The sequence below is a fragment of the Akebia trifoliata genome, chromosome 7, assembly GCF_017979445.1.
Source record: "Akebia trifoliata isolate Shusen 1 chromosome 7, ASM1797944v1, whole genome shotgun sequence".
Classification (NCBI taxonomy): domain Eukaryota; kingdom Viridiplantae; phylum Streptophyta; class Magnoliopsida; order Ranunculales; family Lardizabalaceae; genus Akebia; species Akebia trifoliata.
The window spans coordinates 858,193-884,221 of NC_141381.1; the positions used below are offsets into that span (position 1 = coordinate 858,193).

The 26,029-nt window shown below is 35.3% G+C and overlaps 2 protein-coding genes across 25 annotated transcripts in view; one reads left to right on the forward strand and one right to left on the reverse strand.

The window, feature by feature from the left end:
- LOC147397857 (putative disease resistance RPP8-like protein 4) overlaps positions 1–26,029 on the forward strand; it is a 54,987-nt gene that overhangs the window by 8,007 nt on the left and 20,951 nt on the right. For 17 of the 23 annotated variants that reach the window (XR_015179640.1, XR_015179636.1, XR_015179639.1 and 14 more), the window contains one exon: positions 781–1,235. Coding sequence is in view for 1 of the 23 variants with exons in the window: in XM_086446908.1 (XP_086303034.1) it covers positions 10,386–10,389 (4 nt within the window). In the remaining 22 variants the exon portion in view is untranslated. The other 6 variants (XR_015179655.1, XR_015179656.1, XR_015179635.1 and 3 more) reach the window with 6 other exon arrangements.
- LOC147397858 (uncharacterized) lies at positions 17,831–23,598 on the reverse strand. Of its 2 annotated transcripts, none has more exons than XM_086446913.1 (3): positions 23,312–23,598; positions 18,998–19,054; positions 17,831–18,882 (listed from the first exon to the last, which is right to left on the reverse strand). In XM_086446913.1, the coding sequence occupies exons 2-3, from the start codon at positions 19,032–19,034 to the stop codon at positions 18,191–18,193; spliced, it is 729 nt and encodes a 242-aa protein (XP_086303039.1). In that variant the 5' UTR covers positions 19,035–19,054; positions 23,312–23,598; the 3' UTR covers positions 17,831–18,190. The 2 variants fall into 2 exon arrangements, with proteins under 2 accessions (XP_086303039.1, XP_086303038.1); XM_086446912.1 differs by having other exon boundaries at positions 18,998–19,057.

Below are 26,029 nucleotides of genomic sequence, written 5' to 3' on the forward strand. Positions count from 1 at the left end.
GTCCTAGCTAGGATGGAGGCAATAAGTTTTCGAAGATCTCTATAATTGTGACCTCATGTATCACATACTCTTCTATTTTGCTTTTTTTGTGTGGAACAATTTCAATTTTATGGAAAAAAAACTCTGAAGCGCCCATCCCTCTTTAAACTTTCGGTAGAACCCTCTTGCTTAGATGACATGTGGTTCTTCAGGGAGGTATCCCAAATATTAACGAAAAATAAGGGTGAAATAAAAACAAAAGAGGTTACATGTTGTGTTGCGAGGAGGGTTCCTCCAAAATTTTGAAGCTGCTAGGCCGCTTCAAAGTCGGACTCCAATTTGATGGTTACCATCATTTTAATAGGGAAATTTTCACTCGTTGATACTCACACCAACATGAACGAAATGTTATCAATCGTCATTTTCACATACCATATGGTTATATTTAAGAATAATGATTTTTTGATGCCCCCATCACAGAATCGTGGATCATTTTCCTTGAGATATGTAGAATCATAAATCTTTTTCTTGTGTATCTTGAGGCAAATGATCTATGGTTCTGTGATGGGGGCGTATGTCAGAAGGGGACGTCAAATTAGCACTACTCTTATTTTAATTTTAATCTGATGACATAGGTTTTATGCTTGTTTCATGATGTCCTAAAGTTTTACACATTTCCACTATTCCATCAATTCCTTCAAGAATCTATAATTGCCACTCTGGTCAAAATATTTCAATTTCTCGGCCAACTTAAATAGACATTCAATGAACATAAATTTAATGCTTGATTTTCCTTTTCAGCGATGTGCACGTGACTTCCAAACTCTATTAGTTGATATTATAACTGCAGAAGCAGCCACCGAAGTGACTGAAGTTGGGAAGACTGCCTTACTTCTTGGTTGACTACTAAACACCTTCTAAAGTCAGATCCTAGATATTCTAAGGTGCCGAGAAAAGATAAAGTCTCTATGGTGTCGACATGCGGAGGAGCTGCAGCGAAAGCGAAAGTTGGCATCTTATACAACGGAAGACAAGTTTAATGCGGATGCGGAAATAATAGGTAGATGCTCACTTGATTCGGAAGGTCACCAATAATTTCAAGAACTCATGGCCGGCAATAGCTTAGAATGTAAGATACTTTACATTTCAATTGTTTTTATGAACTTGGTATTTGCTTAAGTGGATTTCAGGGTTCGTCTATGAATTCAACGTCTAATTTTGGGGTTTCACCTGAAATGATAATTTTAGTGAGCTGCTATTGTCACCCCAACTTTTACTTATTGCACCCCTTTAAAAATAATAAAATAAGTCAATGGTTGAAAATATGTAATAGTTGAGTGTATATTTTCCTCCACTCTCGGGTGTGTCATATCCCAATCAAGTCCCGTGACCTAATATTCATTGTTTTCCCTTTTTCCAATAGATTGGTTTTTTGGGGTAAATGGTTTGTCAACTTGGTATCAGAACGGGCCTTCCTCTCCTCTCCTCATCCAATTCATATCTTCATGTGCTTTTGCCCAGTTCGGCCCATACTTGCAGGGGTGTGTTGAGTGTAGTCCTACATCGAACACAAATTTCCTTGTCTCTTCTTATAAGTTCCTGGGCGTTTTCACTCATTGCCAATTGATTTTGAGTTGGACCCCCAAACTTATCATGATATTAGAGCGTTAGGTTCGTATAGGTCACGGGTTCAAATCTTTCCACCCTTATGGGTGAGTGAGGGGGAGTGTTGAGTGTATATTTTCCTCCACTCGAGCGTGCCATACCCCAGTCAAGTCCCCTAACCCTTTTATATTCATTGTTCTCCCTTTTTCCAACATATCGATTTTTTGGGGAAATGGTTTGTCAACAAAAGTTGGGGTGCCAATAAAAACTCTAAATTTCTATTTTTTAGATTTAGGATTTTATATGAGCCTAATTCTAATTGTAAACAATTGTTGAAATTGTTTAAATGCCTTACAATGCTTTGTAATAACTTGGACCAAACGTTTAGGATGTTTGAATGGTATGTTTTAATCTTTAATAGGGTGATAAACAATTTAAGAAATTTGGGTGTAATAAGTAAAAGATGGGGTGCCCGACATTTCTAATGTTGAAGGTAAGGTACCCAACATTTTGATTGTTTAGTCTATGGGGTATCATCTCGATGAAAAATCAGTTGATAGGGTACTCATCAATTCTAGAAGAGCCATAGTTTCATAAATTTCCTCATTTTTTTTGCTAGGTAACTAATGGACTGGGTGATTTCCCAGCGTCAAGAGACAAGAATCATGACCTTGTGGGGAATTCTCAAAATGTTGACCGAATAATATTATAGAGACAGGTTTGTTCACAAATGATCAGTAAGAGAACAGTTGCTCCTTAGTCTCGTAAACTAGGGTTAGTGGCTTTGCCTGTTTTGCATAATTAGTTCTAGTCCAAATCGAATACGATCCTCATTGTATTGGTCCCAGATTGACCACAATCCCATCTAGACCCGATCCATTGACAGACCTACTTGCTTGGTACCCCAGATCCATATGACTTGGCCGAGTCATCTCGTTTTTTGGCAAGTTTGAAATTAGTTAGTGTGTTTCGAAAAGAGAGTTGTTGGCACCCCAACTTTTGACTTATTACACTAATAAAAAAAAAAAAAAGGGTGAATCTCCATTTCGTGTGTTGAATATGACGAAATTTCAAGTCTAGTACACTGTTCATTTTAATTCTCAAATCATTTTTTTCAGTGAATCGTCAATGATTTTTCCATATCAACAATCTCATTGGTAATTTATCAATGAATCTGTTGATATAAAAGTGATGAATTCATTGGAAAAATATATTTTGGGAATTAAATGAACAGTGTGCTAGAAGCAAAATTTTGACATAAGTTGCGCACGTTTTGGAAAATATCTCATAAAAAAAATATGTAATGGTTGAGAAATAGTAAAAATTCGGGTGCAAAAAGAAGCTCTCTCTCTTTCCCTTTTTATTTTGTTTAGTTTAGATTTCTATTGGTTAGATTTAGGATTTTATATGAGCCTGATTCTAATAGTAAACAACTGTTGAAGTTGAATGTGTTATAATTCTTTGTAATGTTGAGGCAATAACTTGAATCAAACTTTCTTAATTTTTGAATGGTGTGTTCTAAATTTTAATCTTGAATTAGGTTGTAATAAATAAGGAAAATACTGTGTAACATTGAAATTGACATCATTTCAAACATCATTGATGTGGATTTGGGTACAGAACCATAGATACTTTTTTATCAAGATACAAATGAGAAACATCTATGGTATGTGCACACCAATGCTTGAAATGATGTCAATTACAATGTTACCTCAACAAGACTCTTATAAATAATTTATGAAAGTCATGTTGGGGTGACACAATGATTTGGTGGCGTGCACACAACCATAGATGCTTTTCCGCGAGATATGAGTAAAAAGCATTTACGTTTGTGCACGCCACCACGTCATTTGTGTCACCCTTGTATCTTTGTTTGTGTCATTCCAGCATTAGTCTATGAAAATTGGGATGTAATAATTAAACGAATAATGATGAATGCACACAGTTGGATATGTTGTTGACATGACAAGGGAATGGAACCACACATCTTTTTCCTATGTATTCCAATGAAAAAGATCAATGATTTTGTGTCCTTGCCAAGTCAGCCACGTACCTAACCCCGTACCAAAATTGCATGCATTCATCACGACTCTTTAAGTAAAAGGGTTTTCGAAATAAGCATGTGAGGGTATTTTGGTAAAAAAAAAAATGTATTTTTAAAAAGGTAGTTTTGGTACAAAATTCATTTTCAAAGTGTATTTATTGAACTTTAGTTTAAGGCACATGTTAACAAAACCTTAAGTAAAATTTCTGGTGCCAATAGCATCTCTCTTCGAATTGAAAGAAGTGAGTTAATGTTTGAATAATGATGAATGCACAGACTGACATGGCGAGTTTCTAATGTATTCCGATGGAAAAAGATTCATGATTTTGTGCACTTGCCACGTAAGGCACGTACCCAATCGCCCATCCAAACCGCGTGCATTGCTTTATCTTTCTTTTGCATCGACAACGGGGTTGGTTTGGTATTCTCTAGAGAATCTTTTGCATTGATAGCGGGGTTGGTGTTGGTATTCTCTAGAGAATCTTTTGCTGTGATTTATCTTTTGCATCGACAACACGGGGTTGGTTTTGGTATTCTCTAGAGAATCTTTTGCATTGATAGCGGGGTTGGTGTTGGTATTCTCTAGAGAATCTTTTGCGGTGATTTATCTTTTGCATCGACAACGCGGGGTTGGTTTTGGTATTCTCTAGAGAATCTTTTGCGGTGATTTATCTTTTGCATCGACAACACGGGGTTGGTTTTGGTATTCTCTAGAGAATCTTTTGCATTGATAGCGGGGTTGGTGTTGGTATTCTCTAGAGAATCTTTTGCGGTGATTTATTTTTTTGCATCGACAACGCGGGGTTGGTTTTGGTATTCTCTAGAGAATCTTTTGCGGTGATTTATCTTTTGCATCGACAACACGGGGTTGGTTTTGGTATTTTCTAGAGAATCTTTTGCGTAATCTATTTTCTGCTTGGACAATGGGGTTGGTTTTAGTATTCTCTAAAGAATCTTTGCATTGATATCGAGGTTCGTTTTGGTATTCTCTAGAGAAAGAACGTGCACTAATTGCTTTGGAAAAAGAGATTGAGAGAGATGGAGAAGACCTTGACTCCTATAATGATTCCATGTCTTATCTCATTTGTTATTTATTTGTTTAAAAAATCATAGATACTTTGATGTTATTTATTTATCAGTCTTACTAAGGTAACATTGAAATTGACATCATTTCGAACATTATTGATGTGGATTTGGGTACATAACCATAGATACTTTTTCATCAAGAGACGAATGAGAAACATCTATGGTTATGTGCACACCAATGTTTGAAATGATGTCAATTTCAATATTACCTTAGCAAGACTAATAAATAATTTATGAAAGAGTCTTGTTGGAGTGACACAATGACTTGGTGGTGTGCACACAACCATAGATGCTTTTCCGCGAGATATGAGTAAAAAGCATTTACGGTTGCGCACACCACCACATCCTTTGTGTCACCTCTCTGTTTGTGTCATTCCAGCACTAGTCTTTATTCAATTGGGATGTAATAAGTAAAAGAATAATGATGAATGCACACAATTGGATATGTTGTTGACGTGGCAAGGGTATGAAACCACACATCTTTTTTTTATGTATCCGAATGAAAAAGATCGATCAATGATTTTGTGCACTTGCCAAGTCAGCTACATACCCAATCATGTACCAAAACCGCATGCACTCATCACGACTCTAGGTAAAAGGATTTACGAAATAAGCATGTGAGGGTATTTTGGCAAAAAAAATATTTTTTAAAAGGGCATCTTTGATACAAAAAATATTTTTTAAAAGGGCATTTTTGATACAAAATCCATTTTCAAAGTGTATTTATTGAACTTTAGTTTAAGGCACATGTTAACAAAATCCTAAGTAAAATTTAGGGTGCCAATAACATCTCTCTTCGAATTGATAAAGGTGAGTTAATGTTTGAATAATGATGAATAGACATAGCTGACGTGACAAGGGCACAAAACGCACATCTTTTTCTGTATCTTTCATCGAGATACAAGGAGAAGCATTTAGGATTATGTGCACACCAATGTTTGAAAGGATGTCAATTTCAATGTTACTCTAGCACGACTCGACTCGATAAATAATTTAAGAAATTGGGATGTAATAATTAAAATGGTTTTATTAACAACTTAACGGATGCGATACGTAAACCTTGGAATAAGGATGTGAGGGTATTTCGGTAAAAGAATATTTTTTAAATGGTATCTCTCTTTGAAAGAAGTGAGTTAATGTTTTACTTTCTCTTCCTTTGACAACGAGGTTAGTTTTGATATTCTATAGAGAAAGAAGACAGATAATGGCATTAGAAAAAGAGAGAAGTGGGGATTAGTTGTGATATTATTTTAAGAAAGAAGGTGCAATAATTGCTTTAGAAAAATAAAAATAAAACAGAGAGAAAGAGAGACGACGGAGACGACCTTGACTTTATAATGATGTTCCATATTTTTCTTATCTCATATGCTATTTATTTATTTAAACAATCAAGAGCTCTTTGTTCTCTTAAACTTCAAAAAAGCTATGATTTTATCTATTTCTTCACATAATCAAGAGAATTGATGGAAGAAGTCATAGCAACCATTTTCCTTCGGAGATTAAATTCACTATTACGTGAGGAGTCTGAAATATTTGGTGGCCTAGAAGATGAAATCCTACTTCTCAAGTCCCAACTTTCACATCTAAATTCTCATATCCAACCTTTCCATAGCGAACTCATTCAAATCGGTTATTTCAGTGCCAGGTCCAACATAATAAGCATCGAATTGAAAGAATCGATTCACAATTGGTTGGTTAGGTTCAAAGAAACCATCCATGACGTTGATGATTGTATCAATCTATTCATCATCCAGATAAATAATAATAGCAAAGATGGGTTGAACGACTCAAATCGAATAGTGGCTATTGCTCTGCTCGGATGTGAATTGAGAATTATCAACGAATGTCTCGTTGAAATTCTGGATGTCAAGTCTCAGCTGGATACTTCAATTGCGTCATTGTCGATCGAACATAGTACTATTATGAAAGGTGAAAATTCTTTTATAAATAAATTTATTACTTTATCGATAGACCTTAAATCCTGCTTCATGTACTCTTGCTTTTACATTCGAAGTTGGCGTACATATAAACACAATTTCTTTCGAACTTGGCCTACATATAAACACAATTTGGTTCAACTATTGATGGCGCAAGGTCTAATTGAAGAAATTCCGGGAGAGAGATTGGAGGATATTGTCGAAGGCAATATCAACAAGTTAATTGAACTAGGAATGGTTCAACTTCAACATGAATATCCATATCTGCCTGACTCTCTTCACTGCTCTGTTCCCCAGCCATATCATCACTGTGTTGCACAAGGAGATGAATATTTGTACATTAAGGATATTCGTTACCTATTTATCAACGACAAAGAAATAGCATCCAACTTGGAAAATATCCATATCTCATCAATTCGATCTCTATTTATTTCAAATCCCTTGGAAATGAAATTATACAATTGGAAATTGTTGCGGGTGTTAAGTCTCTGTTTTAAAGGAAGTAAGAGCATCATAATAGAAGAAGTGGGAAATCTGATAAACCTAAGGTATCTAGAATTGAGTTTTCCTAAGTTAGAGAAGCTTCCAGAGAGTATAGGCAATCTTCGAAACCTCCAAACTTTGGCTATTAATTGTTGTTTAAAAGAAGTACCAAGTGGAATTTTGAATCTCTTAAAATTAAGGCACCTTAATATACGCGGAAATGGGCAGAAACGAACTTTGGCCCTTATAGGGATAGGGCGATTGACGAACCTCCAGACTTTGAGTGGTTTATACGTCGGTGATGGCATTGCCAGTGAGTTAAGTAACTTAACCCAAATCAGAGAGCTTGGAATTGTTCTGTTGGGGGAAGAAGATGCAAGTGAATTATATGCTTCTATAATGAAGATGACTGGACTTCTCTCCTTATCTCTATCAGCATCAGAGGGCGACAATTGTTACAAGAAAGAAGACTTGTTTCCTTCTTTGGAACCATTCTCGCCTCCGCCTCTCCTTCAAAAGCTTTGTCTAGTAGGGTGCTTACAGGAAATGCCTGATTGCTTCAGCTCCATGAAAAATCTCACTCAATTAGTTTTAAGGTATTCTAATCTATTGGAGAGCCCAACTTCTGTCCTTGAGTCTCTTCCTAACTTGAAATTTCTTGAATTAAATGATGCCTACACAGCAAGGTATATTGGTAGAGAGTTCTGCAGGTCTGGTGGGTTTCCTACTCTAGAGACTCTCATTATTATATCCAGATCTCTAATTGAATGGATGGAACTTGAACAAGGATCATTCCCAAGCTTGAAGTTCCTCTGCTTTTCTTGTCCGAGTTTGAGAACTCTGCCCGAAGGTTTGCAATTAATCACCACACTCCACAAATTGAGTATGCCCAGGTGTCACGGTGATCTTGCACGGAAGTTGAGTCGTGACAGAGGCCCAGAGAATTATAAGATCAAACACATCCCAAGGATAGACTTTTATTGGTAAAATTCTTCACTTTTAGATTTTATTTCTTGACAACATGTTGATCGATGGTGTTAAAAAATGGTTGTCATTTATCAACTTATGAATTGTGGTTACAAGAGCTTTCTTTGTGTTAAATATATAGAAATGTTGGATGGTCTTGATAGGTCTATAGAAATTTCTCAAATGTGACTACACTTTTAAACCCATTAATGTGGAAAGCCTAAGCATTATGAAATTTTTTTTTTCTTTTTTATATTTTAAATTCATTAAAGAGGTCGAGATAAATTAAGAATGTCATCTCGGTCTTGGAGGCAATCATGCGAGAAAGTCAAATTGAATCATTCGTGATCTAGGATGACTCAACCAATATTTTGAAATCTTGGCGAAGCTTTTGAAAAGTCAACCTAATTAACCAACGTAATTTCATATTTTATATTGTTTTCTAATACTTTAAATGGTTGTGATCTATATAAGATATGATTTTGTGGTTGAGCATTTGAGCATCTGTTGAATTAAACCACCTTTTAATAGATAATAATCATTTAAATATACATCTATAAACTTCCACCTTTTAATACATCTATAAACTTCCAGTTCGAATTTGAGCATCTGTTGTGCCCCTACAATTAATGCAAATGGGTAGGGAGTATTTAGGGTATTTTAGTGTAAAAGCTTACCATTTTAAAATTTAAATATATATTACACAATGAAAAAACAGGGATTGATAAGTATTTTGGAACGTGCACTGTCCCAATTATTCAACCACTCTAGTAATTCTAAGTAGAAATCTGATTTAACAAACAAACTAGTTTGTAATTCAAAATTAAAGTTAAATCATATAAAAGAAAAATGAGAAAATCATTAAAAGAAGAATGAAGATAAAAAAAATCTGATGATAACAGTGGTCCAATCAGAGAAGAAATCCCATATATATATATATATAGATACGTGTTTTTGTTTTCTTTTCTATAAGTACCACTAGGGTACATAGTGAGACATGGACTGAATCTCTGACTCCCATATTTTCTTTAATAGTTGAGAAAAAGTCGTGCATTGCCAATAGTGTCTTTATTGGAAAAACATGTTTTAGGAATTAAAATGAACACTATACCGGAAAGAGAACTTTGACATAAGTTGCCCACGTTTTGAGAAATATCTAATAAAAAAATAAGTCATGGTTGAGAAATAGTAAAAATTGAGGTGCCAATAGAAACTCTCTATCTTCTCTTTTTTGTTTTGTTTGGTTTCGATTTCTATTTGTTAGATATAGTAAAAATTGAGGTGCCAATTGTAAACACTTGCTGAAGTTGAATATGTTATATTTCTTTGTAATGTTGAGCTAATACCTTAAATCAAACTTTTGTAATGTTTGAATGGTGTATTCTAATATTCAAGTCCATGCTTTGCGACAAATGGGATATAAATACAAATACCCGTTGGTCCCAGGTAGGTGATTTTGTATGAAATCACATGTTTGGCTTAACATATCTTCTTTATATTGTTTACAAACACCTATTAAAAGGTACTGAAGGATGAGTTGCATGTGAAAACATTCTGCACATCAGAAAGATGAGTTGCATCAGCCAAACGAACTTCTTCAGATTTGAAATTTCAAATCATATGTTCTCAGGAAACTTGTTATTTTTCTTTTCCTGATCCATTTGGGTCTTAGAGAAATGGGTACCAAAACAGGATTTTGTGTTCTTGACATTATCAAAATCACATTAATTTTTGAAAAATTGCACCTATATTATTCATAATTGATTCCAAGAGAACTGGACTTAGTGATGAAATTTTAGAAGAAGATTACACCTACTTAATTGATTCCAAAAGAAATGGATTGATTGGATCCTCAATACTCAATGGGGGCGAGTTTTGGTTATGGTCCATTCAAGAGTTGTTTTATCAATTGTACAATTTTGATTGGTTTGCATATCATTAATTGTTTACAAAAAGTTATGGCATGATAAATGATACATGGGTTTGATACTTCTTTTCAAGAAAGATTTGTTGTGCAAATGACTATGAGCTTAGACCTACGTATTTGTAGTACATAGATTGTTTTGCATTACATGGAGTGTATCATCCCATTTGTTTTAGCTCATAAAGAAAAATATGCATGAATCTTTTGATTCAGTATGAATTCTAAATCTTACAATTTCTCACACTGATTTGATTTTGACAACATTGCTACACACATGCATGGGGTATTTTTCTCTTGATGTTCCTTTCATTGCGTATTTATTCATCTTTATAAAGGATATGTTTAATTGTTATTGGTATAGGTGAAGGATGGCCTCGGTTATTGCTTGGGGGGTGTGGAACGAGAGAAATGACAGGGTGTTCAATAATAAGATTAGAAGCTCTCATGCAGGTTTCTTGGAGATCTTGGGTTTTTTGTACCTTTCATCAAAACACTACATAGACTTTGTGGGGATTACTTTTGATGACTTTGTTTTTAGATGGAACTCTTTATGTAATCACTGATGTTGTAGTTTTCTTTTGGTTTGCTGCTATTTGTGAGGCTTCCTCGGCCTCCTTGTACTTTGTTCTTCCTCTTTTCTTCAATATATTATACTTATAAAAAAAAAAAAGGATAGGCTAAGGAATGACCCTAGGTACAAATCTGTCAAGCATGAAGAAAGAGGGATTTTATTTAACAAGTATATATCTGAATTGAGGGTTGTGGAAGAGGAAGCTGAACAAGCAACAAAAGCCAAAAGAGACGAGTCGGTAAGCACACATGTTTTGCTATTGAACTGTTTGGAATGGGTTATATACAAGGTGATGCCAAACTATACCCAAGTAACCTAAATGTGAAACTTAGGTTCCAAAGTTTGCACAAAACCAATCAATATGATCATGTGGTCATTGATCTGCGCACTTCAGAGTGATTCCAATGATTTGATGGATGGATTCATTTTTGGATGATGACAGATATTGGTGTAGATGTTATATGTTGGATCACTTGAGATTATCTGGGTGAAAGATAATCTCTTTCTGGAACTTCTGACCATGTCAAATGAGGGTTTCAAGTTAATGGTATAATGGACAACCCAAATGAGCACTTGGACTATTTCCACTAGGAGTCATCGTGTCCAGGAGGTGTACATAACTTTTGGATTAAGGGATTGGGTTTCTGTTAGTGTGAGGTTAAGTTTTTGTAATTTTGTATATTTTACCATTTTGCGCCACTCTGATCTCACCTTATGCAGCTCATAACTTATTCTCTTCCATACCTTGTATATTTTTGACATATGTATAATAAACAATACCTACCCTCAATTATCATTTATTCTCGGTTCTACGCCAATCTCATTTTCAATTCATAAACCTTATGTCACCTATTTTTCATCAACCCAATACATCCATCAATTAATCACTCCAAATCAGTTTCATATTCCAACTAATCTATTATTTGTATAACCCTAAGACAATAATTAACTCACATTATATCACTTCCCCACAAATATCTATCAATAAGAATCATTTCACATCTTCTCTATTCTTTATCTTTACTTGTCTCACTAATTTCACTGTCTATTATTTTTTACTCATACTTGCCATAAATATTACTCCTCACTGCATAGAATTATCACAAACACACCACTACTATTTGCACACCATTTAATACTTCTTAATAAAATAATACACAACATACACACTTAGTATATCCCTATTATAATACAAATATCTACTAACACTAAATTCGCAAACTGCATTAAAATATTCATTCCCAATACACCACTATCTTTATATTCAATGCAATATTCCATTTTCTACTCTACCTTACCGTACCTATTTCACTAACATTCTTTGTCCCATACTACTCAATAATTTTTTATCCATCACACTCTCCTTGTGGTGTAGATAATTTCATTACTCGACTCGTGTTAGTAATTTCTAACTCTAGCAAGTATGCAAAATCTAAGTAGAATTATATGATCTAGAAGAACCAATATGATCACACGCGTAACATGTCAATGGTCTTGTCTTCGTAGGTTTCTATGAAGTGGGCAGTTGGTAAACTGGAGCCTGCATGCTCTGAACCTGCTTAGTTGGTTCCTTTGGCCCTGTTGGCATCATTGGAGTCTCAATTGTTCTATAACTCAGTGATGGGAGAACTCTACAACTCGGTAGTGGAGGAGTTTTATACTGTGGGTTCACTGATTTGGGGGAGATTCGCCTCGAATACATTGGTCTCTTGACCGGGTCTGATCTCGAAGGAAGAGAGGTCTTAGGTTGACTGGTTTGTCCTCAGGACATCTGTAATTCCATTCCCTCCCGCTTTTGACCACTAGTTCAGTCTATTTGCCTTGGTATAAGTATGTCATCAATTTTGTTAAAACCCGATGGTCTTTTTATTCCTTAAATTGACTCAACTAACATTTTTCTGAGTCACGCATCTTTAATCGATTGACGTCGACCCGAAAATTGTTCCCCTTTATGTCCCAACTTACCACATTCGTAACATGCCACTACTCATTCTTTTGACTGATTTAATATTATATGTTGTTGTTTCTTGTAAAAATCTTCTATCTCTTGAGCGAGTATTTCTATAGTCTCGGGAAAGTTTCGTGAAAAATTGGCAAAATTTCAGAGATTATACAAAATATGTTTTTGAGTTTCTTGCCAAAACCCAACATCTTCAAACTCCCTACAAGCCCTGTAAAAAATTAAAATTTTGGAGGTGAAGAATAAAAATGTTCCCTGATTAATTGAGGAATACTCAAGTAATTCATCAATTTGCCAATTTAATCGGTTAATCCCTAATTCGGAGAGTTTTGTGACTATCTAATTGAATCCCAAGTTTATAGTTTCCTGGCTAGTACCTACTTTGAGTTAATTAAATATAACTTTTGTGCCTGCATATGCATTTTTTAGGCATCGTGGAATGAATCAAAGCCTAAATTGGAGAAAGATCCCCAAAGGTGTACTATTAACTCTGAATTAGATCAAGTTGACACAGAAAAGTTCTTTCGGGAGCACATTAAGGCACTTCACAAGGTAATTCCACAACCATTTCATGTCACCTGTTAGGATTTCCATATCAGAATTGTTGCTATTACACCATGTTGTTGATCCTGTAATTATTGAAGGTACACGCTCTTTGAATGTCCTAGCTAGGATGGAGGCAATAAGGTTTCAAAGATCTCTATTTTGCTTTTTTGTGTGAACAATTTGCTGGAAAAAACTTTGAAGTGCCCATCCCGCTTTAAAATTTCGGTAGAACCCTCTCACTTAGATGACATGTGCTTCTTCAAGGAGGTATCCCAAATATTAACGAAAAATAGGGGTGAAATTAAAACAAAAGAGGTTACGTGTTGTGCTGCTAGGAGGGTTCCTCCAAAATTTTGAAGTTGCCAGGCTGCTTCAAAGTCGAACTCCAATTTGATGGTTACGATCATTTTAGAAGGGAATTTTTTACTCCTTGATACTCACACCAACATATAACGAAATGTAATCAATCGTCATTTTTCACATACCATATGGTTATTTTAAGAATAATGATTTTCTGATGCCCCATCACAGAACCATAGATCATTTCCTCGGGATACGCAGAACCATAAATCTTTTCCTTGCGTATCTTGAGGCAAATAATCTACGGTTCTATGATGGGGGCGTATATCAGAGGGGGATGTCAGATATCATGACTCTTATTTTAATTTTAATCTGATGACATAGGTTTTATATTTGTTTCATGATGTCCTAAAGTTTCACACATTTCCCCTATTCCATCAATTCCTTCAAGAATCTATAATTGCCACTCTGATCAAAATATTTCAATTTCTTGGCCAACTTAAATAGACATTCAAAGAACATAAATTCAATGCATGATTTTCCCTTTAACGATGTGCACGTGACTTCCAAACTCTATTAGATGATGTTATAACTGCAGAAGCAGCTACCAAAGTGACTGAAGATGGGAAGACCGTTCTTACTTCTTGGTTGACTGCTAAACGCCTTCTAAAGTCTGATCCTAGGATGCCGAGAAAAGATAGAGAATCCCTATGGTGTCGACATGCAGAGGAGCTGCAGCGAAAGAAAAAGTTGGCATCTCATACAACGGAAGACAAGCTTAATGCAGAAACAATAGGTAGAAGCTCACTTGATTCTGAAAGGTCACCAATAGTTGCAAGGAGAACTCATGGCCGGAGATAGCTTACAATGTAAGAAACTTTACATTTCAATTGTTTTTTGAACTTGGTATTTGCTTAATTGGATTTCAGGGTCCGTCTATGAATTCAACGCCTAATTTTGGGGTTTCACCCTTGTTTTGACAATACTTGAGTGCAAGGGCCTAGAGTTTCAGGTGATTGATTATTTCATTTCTAGGATAAATCCCATTTTCATGTCCAAGACATACATGTATTGATTTTTCATTTGCAATGTGGCATAAAATGTTAGCTCAGTTCAAATATTGGTCTAATCAATTTTTGTAACTTTTTTCCTTTTAGATCATATGTCTTCTTACATTTTGTTGCTTTTGCAGGATGTATTGATGTACAATTTTTTTGGCACATCTCCTCTGAAAAATCAATTAGAGTAATCTATGTTTATATGAAGGAGCAAAACGTGCTTGACTCTGCTGCACCAAGTTTCACAAAATTTGGTAAGGCCAAACACAACCTCCTTTGATCTGAACTTAAGCAATTGGAACGTTGCTATAAAACGTACAAGGCAAAGGTTATGGATTTGTGAGAATATACAAGATTTTCGAAGCCTATGTTTGACTATTGGAAGAAGTTGTGCCTTGTCCAAGTTAGATTACTTGATGACTCACTTGCACAGGCGATGCAAGTTGCTAGCGGCAAAGAGGATTGGAGTTCATGTGGTATCAAGGTTTGAACTGGGATGTTTGAGTTTTCTCTTCTTTCTTTTTTCATATTTGTTTTTTTTTTTCCTTATTGTTTGACTTCATCACTTGTTCTTATATTTGGTAGAGAAGTTCTGAGTCATTCCTAGGATTCTCTTATGTATTTAACATCTTCGCAGATATTCAACAAGGGTAACTTTGAGATGGCAACAATGTGCTTTGAAAGAGCTGGAGACCTGTACAGGGAGAAATGGGCGCGGGCTGCTGGCCTTCGAGCTTCGGCCGAACGTATGCGTAGTTCAAATCTTGAATTGGCTCGTATTGCCCTTATGGAGGCTGCCACAATTTTTGAAACTATTGGCAATGCTGAGATAGCTGCCCAATGTTTTATTGAGTTAGAGGAATGAATATATTTTAGATTTGTCATTGTATTATATCTTGTCTCTGAAAATTTTGGGTGGGTTTTGTGATCGTATGTATGCGATCTTTCTATGAAATATTTTCTGTTATCTTTTTGAAGTAGGAAACCTTCAGTTGGGTTTGTCAACTTGCAGATTCGCAATATCATTTATGTTTTTTTTTTTTGAAGTCTTTTAGTAGCTACACTTGTTTTTCATGTCTTACGATAGAGTTCACTCAGTGCCCAAGTTTGCATTTCATTATTAAGAAACAAGGGTCACTATTGATTGAGAACCAACCTTTTGGAGGGACTGTCTTCTAGTTAGTGTTTGAGTGTGTGAGATACTATCATGTATTGGACCCGTCTTTGATGTGTTACTACCTTCCATTAAATCTTACCAATACAAGGTTTTCGTTTAGATTATTAAAATGCAAACCATAGACAAACAATGAGAACACAGAACACTACAGCTTGCACACGAATCAGACAGTTTTGAATTTGATTATCTTGGAGAACTCTCACCATTTGCTAATTGAGAAATTACTAAAAAAAAACTAAAATTGTAGGATTTTACAACCATCTCATCAGTATTTTTGGCTATGACATCTCTGAGACGGGTCTCCTAATTTGAGTCCTCAAACGCGTTTCTCACTTCATGAAAGGGAGTGCAGATACAACCGTTGATATGGTTGGAAGAAGTAAAGAACTAAAAGAAATGGAGCAAGCTTTTGTGGAGAGGTGCACTTCACTGTCATAAGTTGAAAGATACCTCAACTTTGATGAAGTTTGTTATGGCCTTCCATTCTATGAATTCCGTACATACTTTCTTAAGAACTCGGAATTATCTTGACGACCTCATGTTGTTGGAGAAAGAATGGGGGAATTTTCTTGAAGCGACCAGCATTGCAATGCTGAAAGGAGATCTTCTTCTTGAGGCTGATTTTCTAGGAAAGGGTGGGTGTTGAGAAGATGCATCTAGTCTGATTCTATTGTATGTTCTTGGGAACTCTCTTTGGGCAACCAAAAGCAAGTGTTGGCCTTCAAAGCAATTTACAACGAAGAAAGAACTTCTTACAAAAGCCAAGGTGATTGCTAAAGACATGTCAGATGTCTTCTACGAGTCAGTTTGTACAGAGGCGAGCATACTGTCAAACCATGATGTTAGCATGTTACACCTGGGAGAATGTTTGAGTTCTTCCCAGAGACTAAAGCATCTCCAAGCTGAAATTATCTCGGCTTGGAAAATCCTTGTTGTCCATTTTCACACGTAGACTATGTGATTTCACGTAACGATGTTTCTATTGAATCTCTCGTTTACTTTCAGAATTTATGGAGGGAGAAAATTATAAATATATTTAGATGCTTTCGATCTCTTGGAACACTGCATGAAAGAGAGTACATGACTTATGGGGAGTTCTGTTTGGGTTTCTTGGGTGCATGGAAAATGAAGTTTAATCAGAGTACCATCTACACGTTGCTAAAGAATAATGCCTATTGGAAGAAAGAAATCGATGACAGAAGTCTTCAAAAGAATGGGAACTTGATTGGGTGTGTCGTGCAATGCAGATTCAATAGCATCTCTTCAAAATTAAAGAGGAAAAAATGCAGAAAGTCTACCAAAATGAAGTAACCCTCTAATCTCCAATTATTTTCTTGATTTCGATCTGAAAAATGTTCCAAATTCAATTGTCTGCATTTGTCTCAAAGAATATTGTTTACATAGTGGATTCAGTGTGAATCGCTCATTCGCCTCATCGATCAGATCGAGCAAGCAAAAAATCACACCTTGGCAGAAAAACGGCCGATAATCCTCAAGATCTTCATCGACAAGATCTTGATAAATCTTCATTGCTTCATCAATGTTCTTCTGTAGAAGATGAATTGGAGCGATGACCAACTGAACATCTCAAACTTCTTTCTCCTTTCATTCTTCGTAAGAGAGCTTCATAATAGAGAGGATTTATAGCCAAAATCGCTTCCAAAACCTTTCTAACTTCTGATGTTCCCATCGATTAAGCTGAAATCACGTGATTCAAGATCTCCAAAGCTTTTTCATCTTCTCGATCTCCGATCTTTCGTTACAATTGAGATTTCAAGGCATCGATTAACTCAGAATCCGACTCCATTAACTCCGACAATGGAGATTCTTTGTTCTTTATCTCTCTCTTCTACTTCAACTATGGAAATCGGATTTTCAGTTCTCACAAGAAAAACACAGAATTTCCAGTCGTGTTCTTAATCTTTCGAATTACAGTATTTTCTTTTCAACTTTCGGATTGAAACTGGAAGAAATCAGAACTCCAACCCTAGATTGAGAATTCAAGGGGAAATGTGCTCAGGCTTTCTTAGGCAAGTCATCAGTCGTCACACTCTATGAGGTTATCAGGCAAGATAGTCAATGTTTTGAACGATTCAACTCATCTTAGAAATATATGATATGAGATCCAAGATTATTCCTTCGTATTTTGAAAATCTTAGCTGAATTTTAAAAAACCGACCTACAAATCCACCTATAATAGAAAAAATAATAATAATTTCATTAAACCAAAGGGCGGAAACAAACAAAGAGGTCAAGGAGACCTAATGGAGGATCGGTTCAAGTCTTGCCTTCACCAAGAAAAACTAGAGAGATTGCCATTCAAAGTGGTTCTTATATCAACAAATTACTAACAGAGTTTAAAACATACACTCCCCTTAATGTATTTTTCTCTCTGCATATTGTGACAAATATGACAGAAGAAATGTTCTTCAAACAATAAATCCACATATAAAACATGAGTGAAAAACATGAACAACAGACACAAATAATGAAAAGTTGGACTGGTGATCATCTGTTGCCCAGACTAGCTAGAGCTGCTTGTTTAGTATTTGTTTCAAAGAATCCCTGGGCTTACCGAACCATTGGGCATCTTCAATTCAAAGAAACACGTCAACAAAAGCATCAAGCTCCAATAAAGGGCCTCTAAGTTTCTGCATAGCGAGAAGATGAAACCCAAGGAAGAATCGGAAACACTCGAACACCAGTCCATCCTCAAGTGTTTTAGACTATGGTTACAGTTGATGACCAATGATTTTATGGATTCATCAGAAACTTTACGGCAACCACCAATGACCAGAGTCTCAAGAATCTTGCACGACTGGGCCAAGGAAAATATAGCATTGTCTCCAACTTTGTAACAATCTAGTAGCTTTAAGTTTCTTAGAGAAGAAGAACAAGCCTTGGCAACACTCGAAACCCCGGTATCTCCAATATGGCTGCATTTACTGATGTCCAAAAAATTGATTCGCTGACATCCTTCAACCAGAATTGCAAGACCCGAATCAGTTATGTTGATGCATCCTTGTAGCCCCAACTTTTCAAGATTGGGGCAGTTTTTCGACAGGGATTTTAATAATCCATCCGTAATGAATCTACAGCCCAAAAGGTGCAAGCTTCTTAAGTTGCAGCAGCTCTCAGCAATGGCAATCGGCCCCTTGTCACTGAGCTTTCTACAACAGGATACATCCAATGACTGTAGACATGGAAGACCATTTCCAAGAGAAATCAACCCAGCATCTGTAACACCTGTAACAGAGAAATATGAATTGACATGTTGTCAATGAAAAAGTCCTGTAAAAAACCTCACTTGGGGAAAATGTGGAATCATTGGAAAGTATTGATGCTTTTAGAACATGCAGACCTTGATAGGTATCAGGCCTGACGACCAATTCAATCATCCAGAGAGTATTGGAGGCGCCTGCTGTACGAGGCATCATTCCGATATAAGAGAGAGCACACAAATACATCAAACCCCATGATGTAACATGTAAGAAGCATTTTTTCGACCAATAACATTATTTTATCAGCCGTCACTGGTTAAGTTCTATATCAAACATTTATTTATCATCTGGTTGGCCTCTAGTCAATTTGACTTGTCAGCTAGGGAATCAAGGCTGCATGAACTATAAATATTTCTTTTTTCCCAGGGTTTTGATCCCAGGCACATAGACTTTACCACCTCACGCAGGTGACACAATGCTGCATGGAACTACAAATATATCTTTTTATATAGGTCTAAGTGGGGAGAAGGGGTTTTGATCCTAGGCATACAGACTTTACCACCTCACCTAGGTCACACCTTCAAGAAAGTATAATTATATAGGTTTGATGAATCTCCTCGAAGCTCACAACAAGAATGGAAGTACCCTATGATCTAATAAACCATTATGAGATACCTTCTCAATATCAATGCTCTCACTCCAAGGTGCAGACAGACAGGAGGAATAGAATAACCCTCCTGAAGAGATGCGTATCAGATACCATTTCAAAAGCAACATTCCCATTACTGAAATGGTTCAACACGAAGAACAAAAAACCTTACTTTTGTTTTGATAAGTATAAAGATTTTATAAATACCAAAAGAGAAGAAGAGTACAAAGGAGGCCGAGATAGCTCCCAAACAAGAGAAAGCACAGAAAAGGAGAAAAGCAAAACAAAAGAACAAACAAAAGCAAAACTAAGAGTTACAAAAAACCTTATTGACAAATGCCAAAAGAAAACCTTATATAGTCTTTCATGTATAGGCATAACAGAACTTGTAATCCAATTTCTTACGGGACAGAGAAATCTCCTTCCATATTCAGCCAAAAGTTGGTATGACACAACCACACTTCAAGCCTCAGATGACTATCTTCTACACCACAAAGTGTAAAATGTGCTTTGGCGCTTCTTATATGTTACAAACATGCATGCACACCCGACACACACCCCATATGGAGGACTGATATAGTGCTTTAGTTATGCCTGTGATAAATGAAATGTTTTCTTTTACATCTCATATTTCTTTACTTATTTTTGTTTTAAAAAATTATAATTTGCAATAACTAAAGCACTATATTATAATAGAAACATGTAGACTTTTATATATATATATATATATATATATATATATATATATATATATATATATATATATATATATACATATATATATATATATATATTTGGGGACTTTGTCTGTGTTTTGAGCTTCTCAAAGGTCCAATGCTAGACATTTCATACCTATGTTGAACACCAACACATGGCCAACTCAGACCATATCCATCCAATAGACATCAATCTGTCATGCCTGACTACCTAGTGTTTTTTTTTTTAATTTAAAAAAATTTACAAAACCCATGTTTACAGCAGGGGGGAGGCAAGAAATAATTGGCAGGTTTCATAGATGTTTTTACAAACTCTCATAGCATTTTTTGCTAGTCGTACGTGTGACAGTAGGGTTTTGATCCAGGTTTGTGCTATGACCACACAAATCCATTAGATTTTGTAAAATTCTTTACAGGACAAAAGTAAAGATTTTGTAAAATTCTTTAGAGGACAAAAGTGGAAAGAATTATACATCTTTCTGCCACATGGCTAGTGTTATCTGATTAACACTACTGCTTGTGTCATTCTTTATTTTAAATTTTTTATTAAAAAAAAAAAGTTGATGCGTTCCATCTTCGGTGCCTTCTTCATTAAGTTGTTGAACGCAACCATAGTTGTTTGATAGTATCCGCTCTTATAAATCTACCTACATTTATTAAGTTATTGAAGAACTCTGTGATAAATGAAATGTTTTCTTTTACATCTCATATTTCTTTCCTTATTTTTGTTTAAAAATATTATAATTTACCATTACTAAAGCACTATAGTCTAATAGAAATATGTAGACTTTTTCTTATATATATTTGGGGACTTTGTCTGTGTTTTGGGCTTCTCAAAAGTCCAATGTTAGACATTTCATACCTATGTTGAACACCGACACATGTTTTCGTGTCTTTGTAACACGTAAACACTGGATATGGACCTGTTTTGTCCTAAATCTATACAATCCACATTCTTTTTATCTCCCCCTTGACCTATTAGAACCATCAGCTTGCATATTCCTTCTAACTGGGTGCTGTAACGGCTTCATTGCACATAAAAAAAACCATCTCAATCGGCTTAGTTTATTAGCCATTGGATCTACTCCAACATTTTCTTAAATGTGTTAATTTTTAACTTTATCTTTCCTAATTTTTCCACTCACATCCTCATCTTTGCGATGCTAAATCATGCACATGTTTCTTTGTTGCCAGCTCTCTTCTCTATAGGGTATAGCTAGTCTTACCGTCGTCCTATAAAAAAATTCTTTTAGTTTGATTGGGATGCATTGTTCAAATAGTATTCCACAAGCAAACCAACAATTTAAAAATACAAGTATATTGAATCAAAAAGTCAATGGATCCAGACCTTATGGCTTGACATGCAGAGGTTTTGATGGGCAGGTTCTAGTTCGAGTATTAATGTACACAAGCCAGAAACCTATTGTGCTCAACGATCACGGTACTATCATTTTTTTCTGATAGTTAAAAAAAAATTCCATTCCCTACAAGATTCGTATAAAAAAAAAATTAAAATTGACTCTCTTACAAGAAATTGACACCATTGGCAATGTTATAATTGATGGTTATCAGTCTTAACTAGTTATAGATCAGTTCAAATTGGTTACCAATATTGTCGTGGTTCAAAATGTTGTATTGTCTTGGAATGTATTGATCAAGACATCTCATTTTTTCAACATTCTTAGATGATATGGGCATAGAATCGAAAAATTTGTTGTTTCAACATTCTTAGAGAGTCAATTTCTCTTCTTCTCCTCACCTCCTTTTTAAATGTATTAGAATATTTCGGTAATCTCTGTATCGTTACAACTTTTTAGAAATCGAAACATCGAACAAAACAATATTTTAAACCATGGCCGTTATCATACACAACTATTCTTATTCCTATCGGTTTCGATTCCAACACAGATAAAGGTACCCTCAAAACCATGATAATTAGTTCTGGTTCCAGTCAAGAATCAGTTAAGCTGTTACCAATTCACACCTTTATTGATTTTACTAAACAGAGAACATGATGAAATGCTTTTAATAAACAGAGAATGATCTCTGGTTTTCTTTTATCGATTTGTCTCATCCTACTACAATGATTATTTATAGAATTACAAACAAAGAATGAATGACAAGTGTCTTACCTTGTCATCCGATAGTTACAACTACTTGTCCTATATGAAAAGTGCACTATACAAGTGTGCGAGGAGTTACAAGAAGTTAGAAAGTAACTAAGAATGTCAACCGATCTCAAGAGTGTCAAAGTGGTTAGTGAGTGACATCCCATGCATGCATAGTACATTATTACTCTGACATTCAAACAATATAATATTTTATGAAATAGTTAACACCAAAAAAAGAAGAAAGAACCTTTCATTGATCATTGTCAATAAAAATATATATATTGCATATTCAATAATAACAGCATAATTCAATCTCTTTCACCAAATGCGACATGCATTTCATCTTTCAAAAAGAACTCCATAAAGATCACAAGAACCAGACCCTAGTTTACATGCACAAACATATATTGTCAAATATAGAGAATAATTCAAACACTCCCATGAGGGTCAAATCATGAAACTAACTTCAACAGAGCAAGCTACTAAACACAAGATTCCAATTTATGAACACTTCAAACTTACAGAATCTGTTGAAAAAAAAAAAAAAAACAGAAGGAACTACTACGGTGAGCTCCAGCACAAATCAACAAAAGAAATCCCAGTTTGTTTAATCATCCAGAGTGAAATTCACTACAAACAAAACCCTGAGTTCACCAAATTCAATATTTTATCAGAATCTGAAATGAACATTTTCGGATCCCACGACTTGAATATAAATAGAGCATGAGCTAAATTGAATTGCCACATAAAGCAATAATGCGATCTCACAAGTTTACCTAAATACTCTATTTCTTATAGTAATTCCAAAGTGAATTTCCCTCCAAAAGTATAACAATTATGAAAATAAATAAATAAAACCAAACAAAGGCATCATCTTTTATCCGATCAAACCCCTAAATTCACCACACAAGCACAGAAAAATACCGATAATCTCAAATAATCAAAGATAACAAAATAAATAAATAAATAAAAAATCACCTTTACAATTCTGAAGATTGAGAATCTGTAAGCAACGAAATCCAGAGGCAATGACAGAGAGATCTGAATCAGTGACTCCAGGATAGAACGAACGAGAAGCAGATTGAGAGAGATCTAATTAATATCGTAATTTCGACAGAATAGATCGAAGTTCGTCGTCTGTCGGGGTTTCATTCTAATTTCTTCGGAAATTGTGTTATTAATTGGCACCCTAACTTTTACTTATTTGTTACTGTCAGCCCCAAACTATGTTCAGCTGTCAAGAACCCCGAATTGTGTATATTACTTAAATATTTTCAGCTACGTAGTACTGTTATTCTCATGTTCTTTTTCGAAGTTCTTGTAGGTAACTTGTTATTTGTTAAATTAAGCATCTGTTCTCTTATCTTAGTTATGTTAATTGCTAATTTATTTTACATTATTTTTTATGCCAAGGATGAGATTCATCAATCACGTTTAATAAATATATATAACGTTACAATGTAAATGAAGTTGCAAAGTTTCCTCCCAATGGGTGAATAAAATGAGAAACCAATAACGAAACCAGTACAAGTAACTTTTTCCTAAACCTTGGTCACTAAGGAACAAGGAAATTTTCAAAAGAGGAAATGGTGTAATTTTCCCCGATTGGGTCAAAATCTATGTGGATCCAAGAGTTGAACAATAGTAGAATCTGAAGTTATAAATTGCTCTTTGTAAACAATTGTGACTCAAGTTTATGTAAGTAGATTGCACAAGTGCCTCTAGATTAGAGGTGTGCAATTGGACGACAATGAGATTCTTATATGTCCCACTTAGGTTATCTAGTAGATTATCAATTGAAGCCATGTGAAAATTTAACCTTGTATTGATTTGATTAAGCAAATTTAGTTATTGACCTTCATCGTCGATTGAGAGATGGAATCTATGTGGGTGAGGAAATGGACTTTGTCTATATTGATGAGGGTCAAGATCTTACCATGAGACAGGTTGCTCTTTTTAAATATATTTGTAGAAATTTTAATGAGGGATTTGTTTTCTCGGGCGATACCACGCAAACAATTGCCAAGGGGATTGATTTCAGATTCCAAGCTATAAAATCTTTGTTCTACAAAGAGTTCCTCTTAGAATCTGGAAGTGATGATAAGGATAAAATGAAAAAGAAGGGCCAAACACGTATCTCAGACATTTTTCATGTAACACAAAACTTTTGTACACACGCTGGTGTTCTTAACTTGTCACAGAGTCTTATCGACTTGCTTTACCACCTCTTTCCAATGTCTATTGATGTTTTAAGCCCTGAAACAAGTCTTATTTATGGTGAAGCACCAATTATATTGGAATCCGAGAATGATGAAAATGCGATTATAACAATATTTGGCAAAAGTGGAAATATAAGTGGGAATATGGTTGAATTTGAAGCAGAGCAGGTTATTTTAGTATGCGATGATTCTGTACGGAAGGAAATTGCGGCCAATATTGGAAATCAAGCCCTTGTTTCGACAATACTTGAGTGCAAGGGCCTAGAGTTTCAGGTGATTGATTTTTCATTTCTAGGATAAGTCCTATTTTCATGTCCAAGACATACACGTATTGATTTTTCATTTGCAATGTGGTATAAAATGTTAGCTCCGTTCAAATATTTGGTTTAATCAATTTTTGTAACTTTTTTCATTTTAGATCATCCGTCCTCTTACATTTTGTTGCTTTTGCAGGATGTATTGTTGTACAATTTTTTTAGCACATCTCTGAAAAATCAATGGAGAGTAATCTATGTTTAAATGAAGGAGCAAGACGTGCCTGACTCCGCTGCACCAAGTTTCACAAAATTTGGTAAGGCCAAACAGAACATCCTATGCTCTGAACTTAAGCAATTGGAACGTTGCTATAACATGTACAAGGCAACGGTTATGGATTTGTGAGAATATAGAAGATTTTTCAAAGCCTATGTTTGATTATTGGAAGAAGTTGTGCCTTGTCCAAGTTAGATTACTTGATAACTCACTTGCACAGGCGATGCAAGTTGCTAGTGGCAAAGAGGATTGGAGTTCACATGGTATCAAGGTTTGAACTGGGATGTTTGAGTTTTCTCTTCTTTCTTTTTTTATATTTGTTTTTGTTTCCTTATTGTTCGACTTCATCACTTGTTCTAATATTTGGTTGAGAAGTTCTGCGTCATTCCTTGGCTTCTCTTACGTATTTAACATTTCGCAGTTATTCAACAAGGGTAACTTTGAGATGGCAACAATGTGCTTTGAAAGAGCTGGAGACTTGTACAGGGAGAAATGGGCATGGGCTACTGGCCTTCGAGCTTTGGGTGAAAGTATGTGTGGTTCAAAATCTTGAATTGGCTCGTATTGCCTTTATGGAGGCTGCCACAATTTTTGAAACAATTGGCAATGCTGAGATAGCTGCCCAATGTTTTATTGAGTTAGAGGAATATAAAAGGGCAGGTTTGGACTGTTTCTCTCAACATTTTTAAGGATTTATATATATTTTTGATTTGTCATTGTATTGTATCTTGTCTCTGGATATTTTGGGTGGGCTTTGTGATCTTATGTATGCAATCTTTCTATGAAGTATTTTCGGTTATCTTTCTGAAGTAGCAAACCTTCAGTTGGGTTTGTCAACTTGCAGATTCGCAATATCATTTATGTTTTTTTTTAGAAGTCGTTTAGTAGCTGCTCTTTTTTTTCATGTCTTACGATAGAGTTCACTCAGTGCCCAAGTTTGCATTTC

What these genes read in the sequence shown, in the direction of transcription:
- LOC147397858 (XM_086446913.1), bottom strand. Translation starts at nt 19,034, where the DNA reads ATGATTGAATTGGTCGTCAGGCCTGATACCTATCAAG. An exon ending in CAGGCCTGATACCTATCAAG is followed by an intron (nt 18,883 to 18,997) that starts GTCTGCATGTTC and finishes TCTCTGTTACAG; the next exon opens with GTGTTACAGATGCTGGGTTG.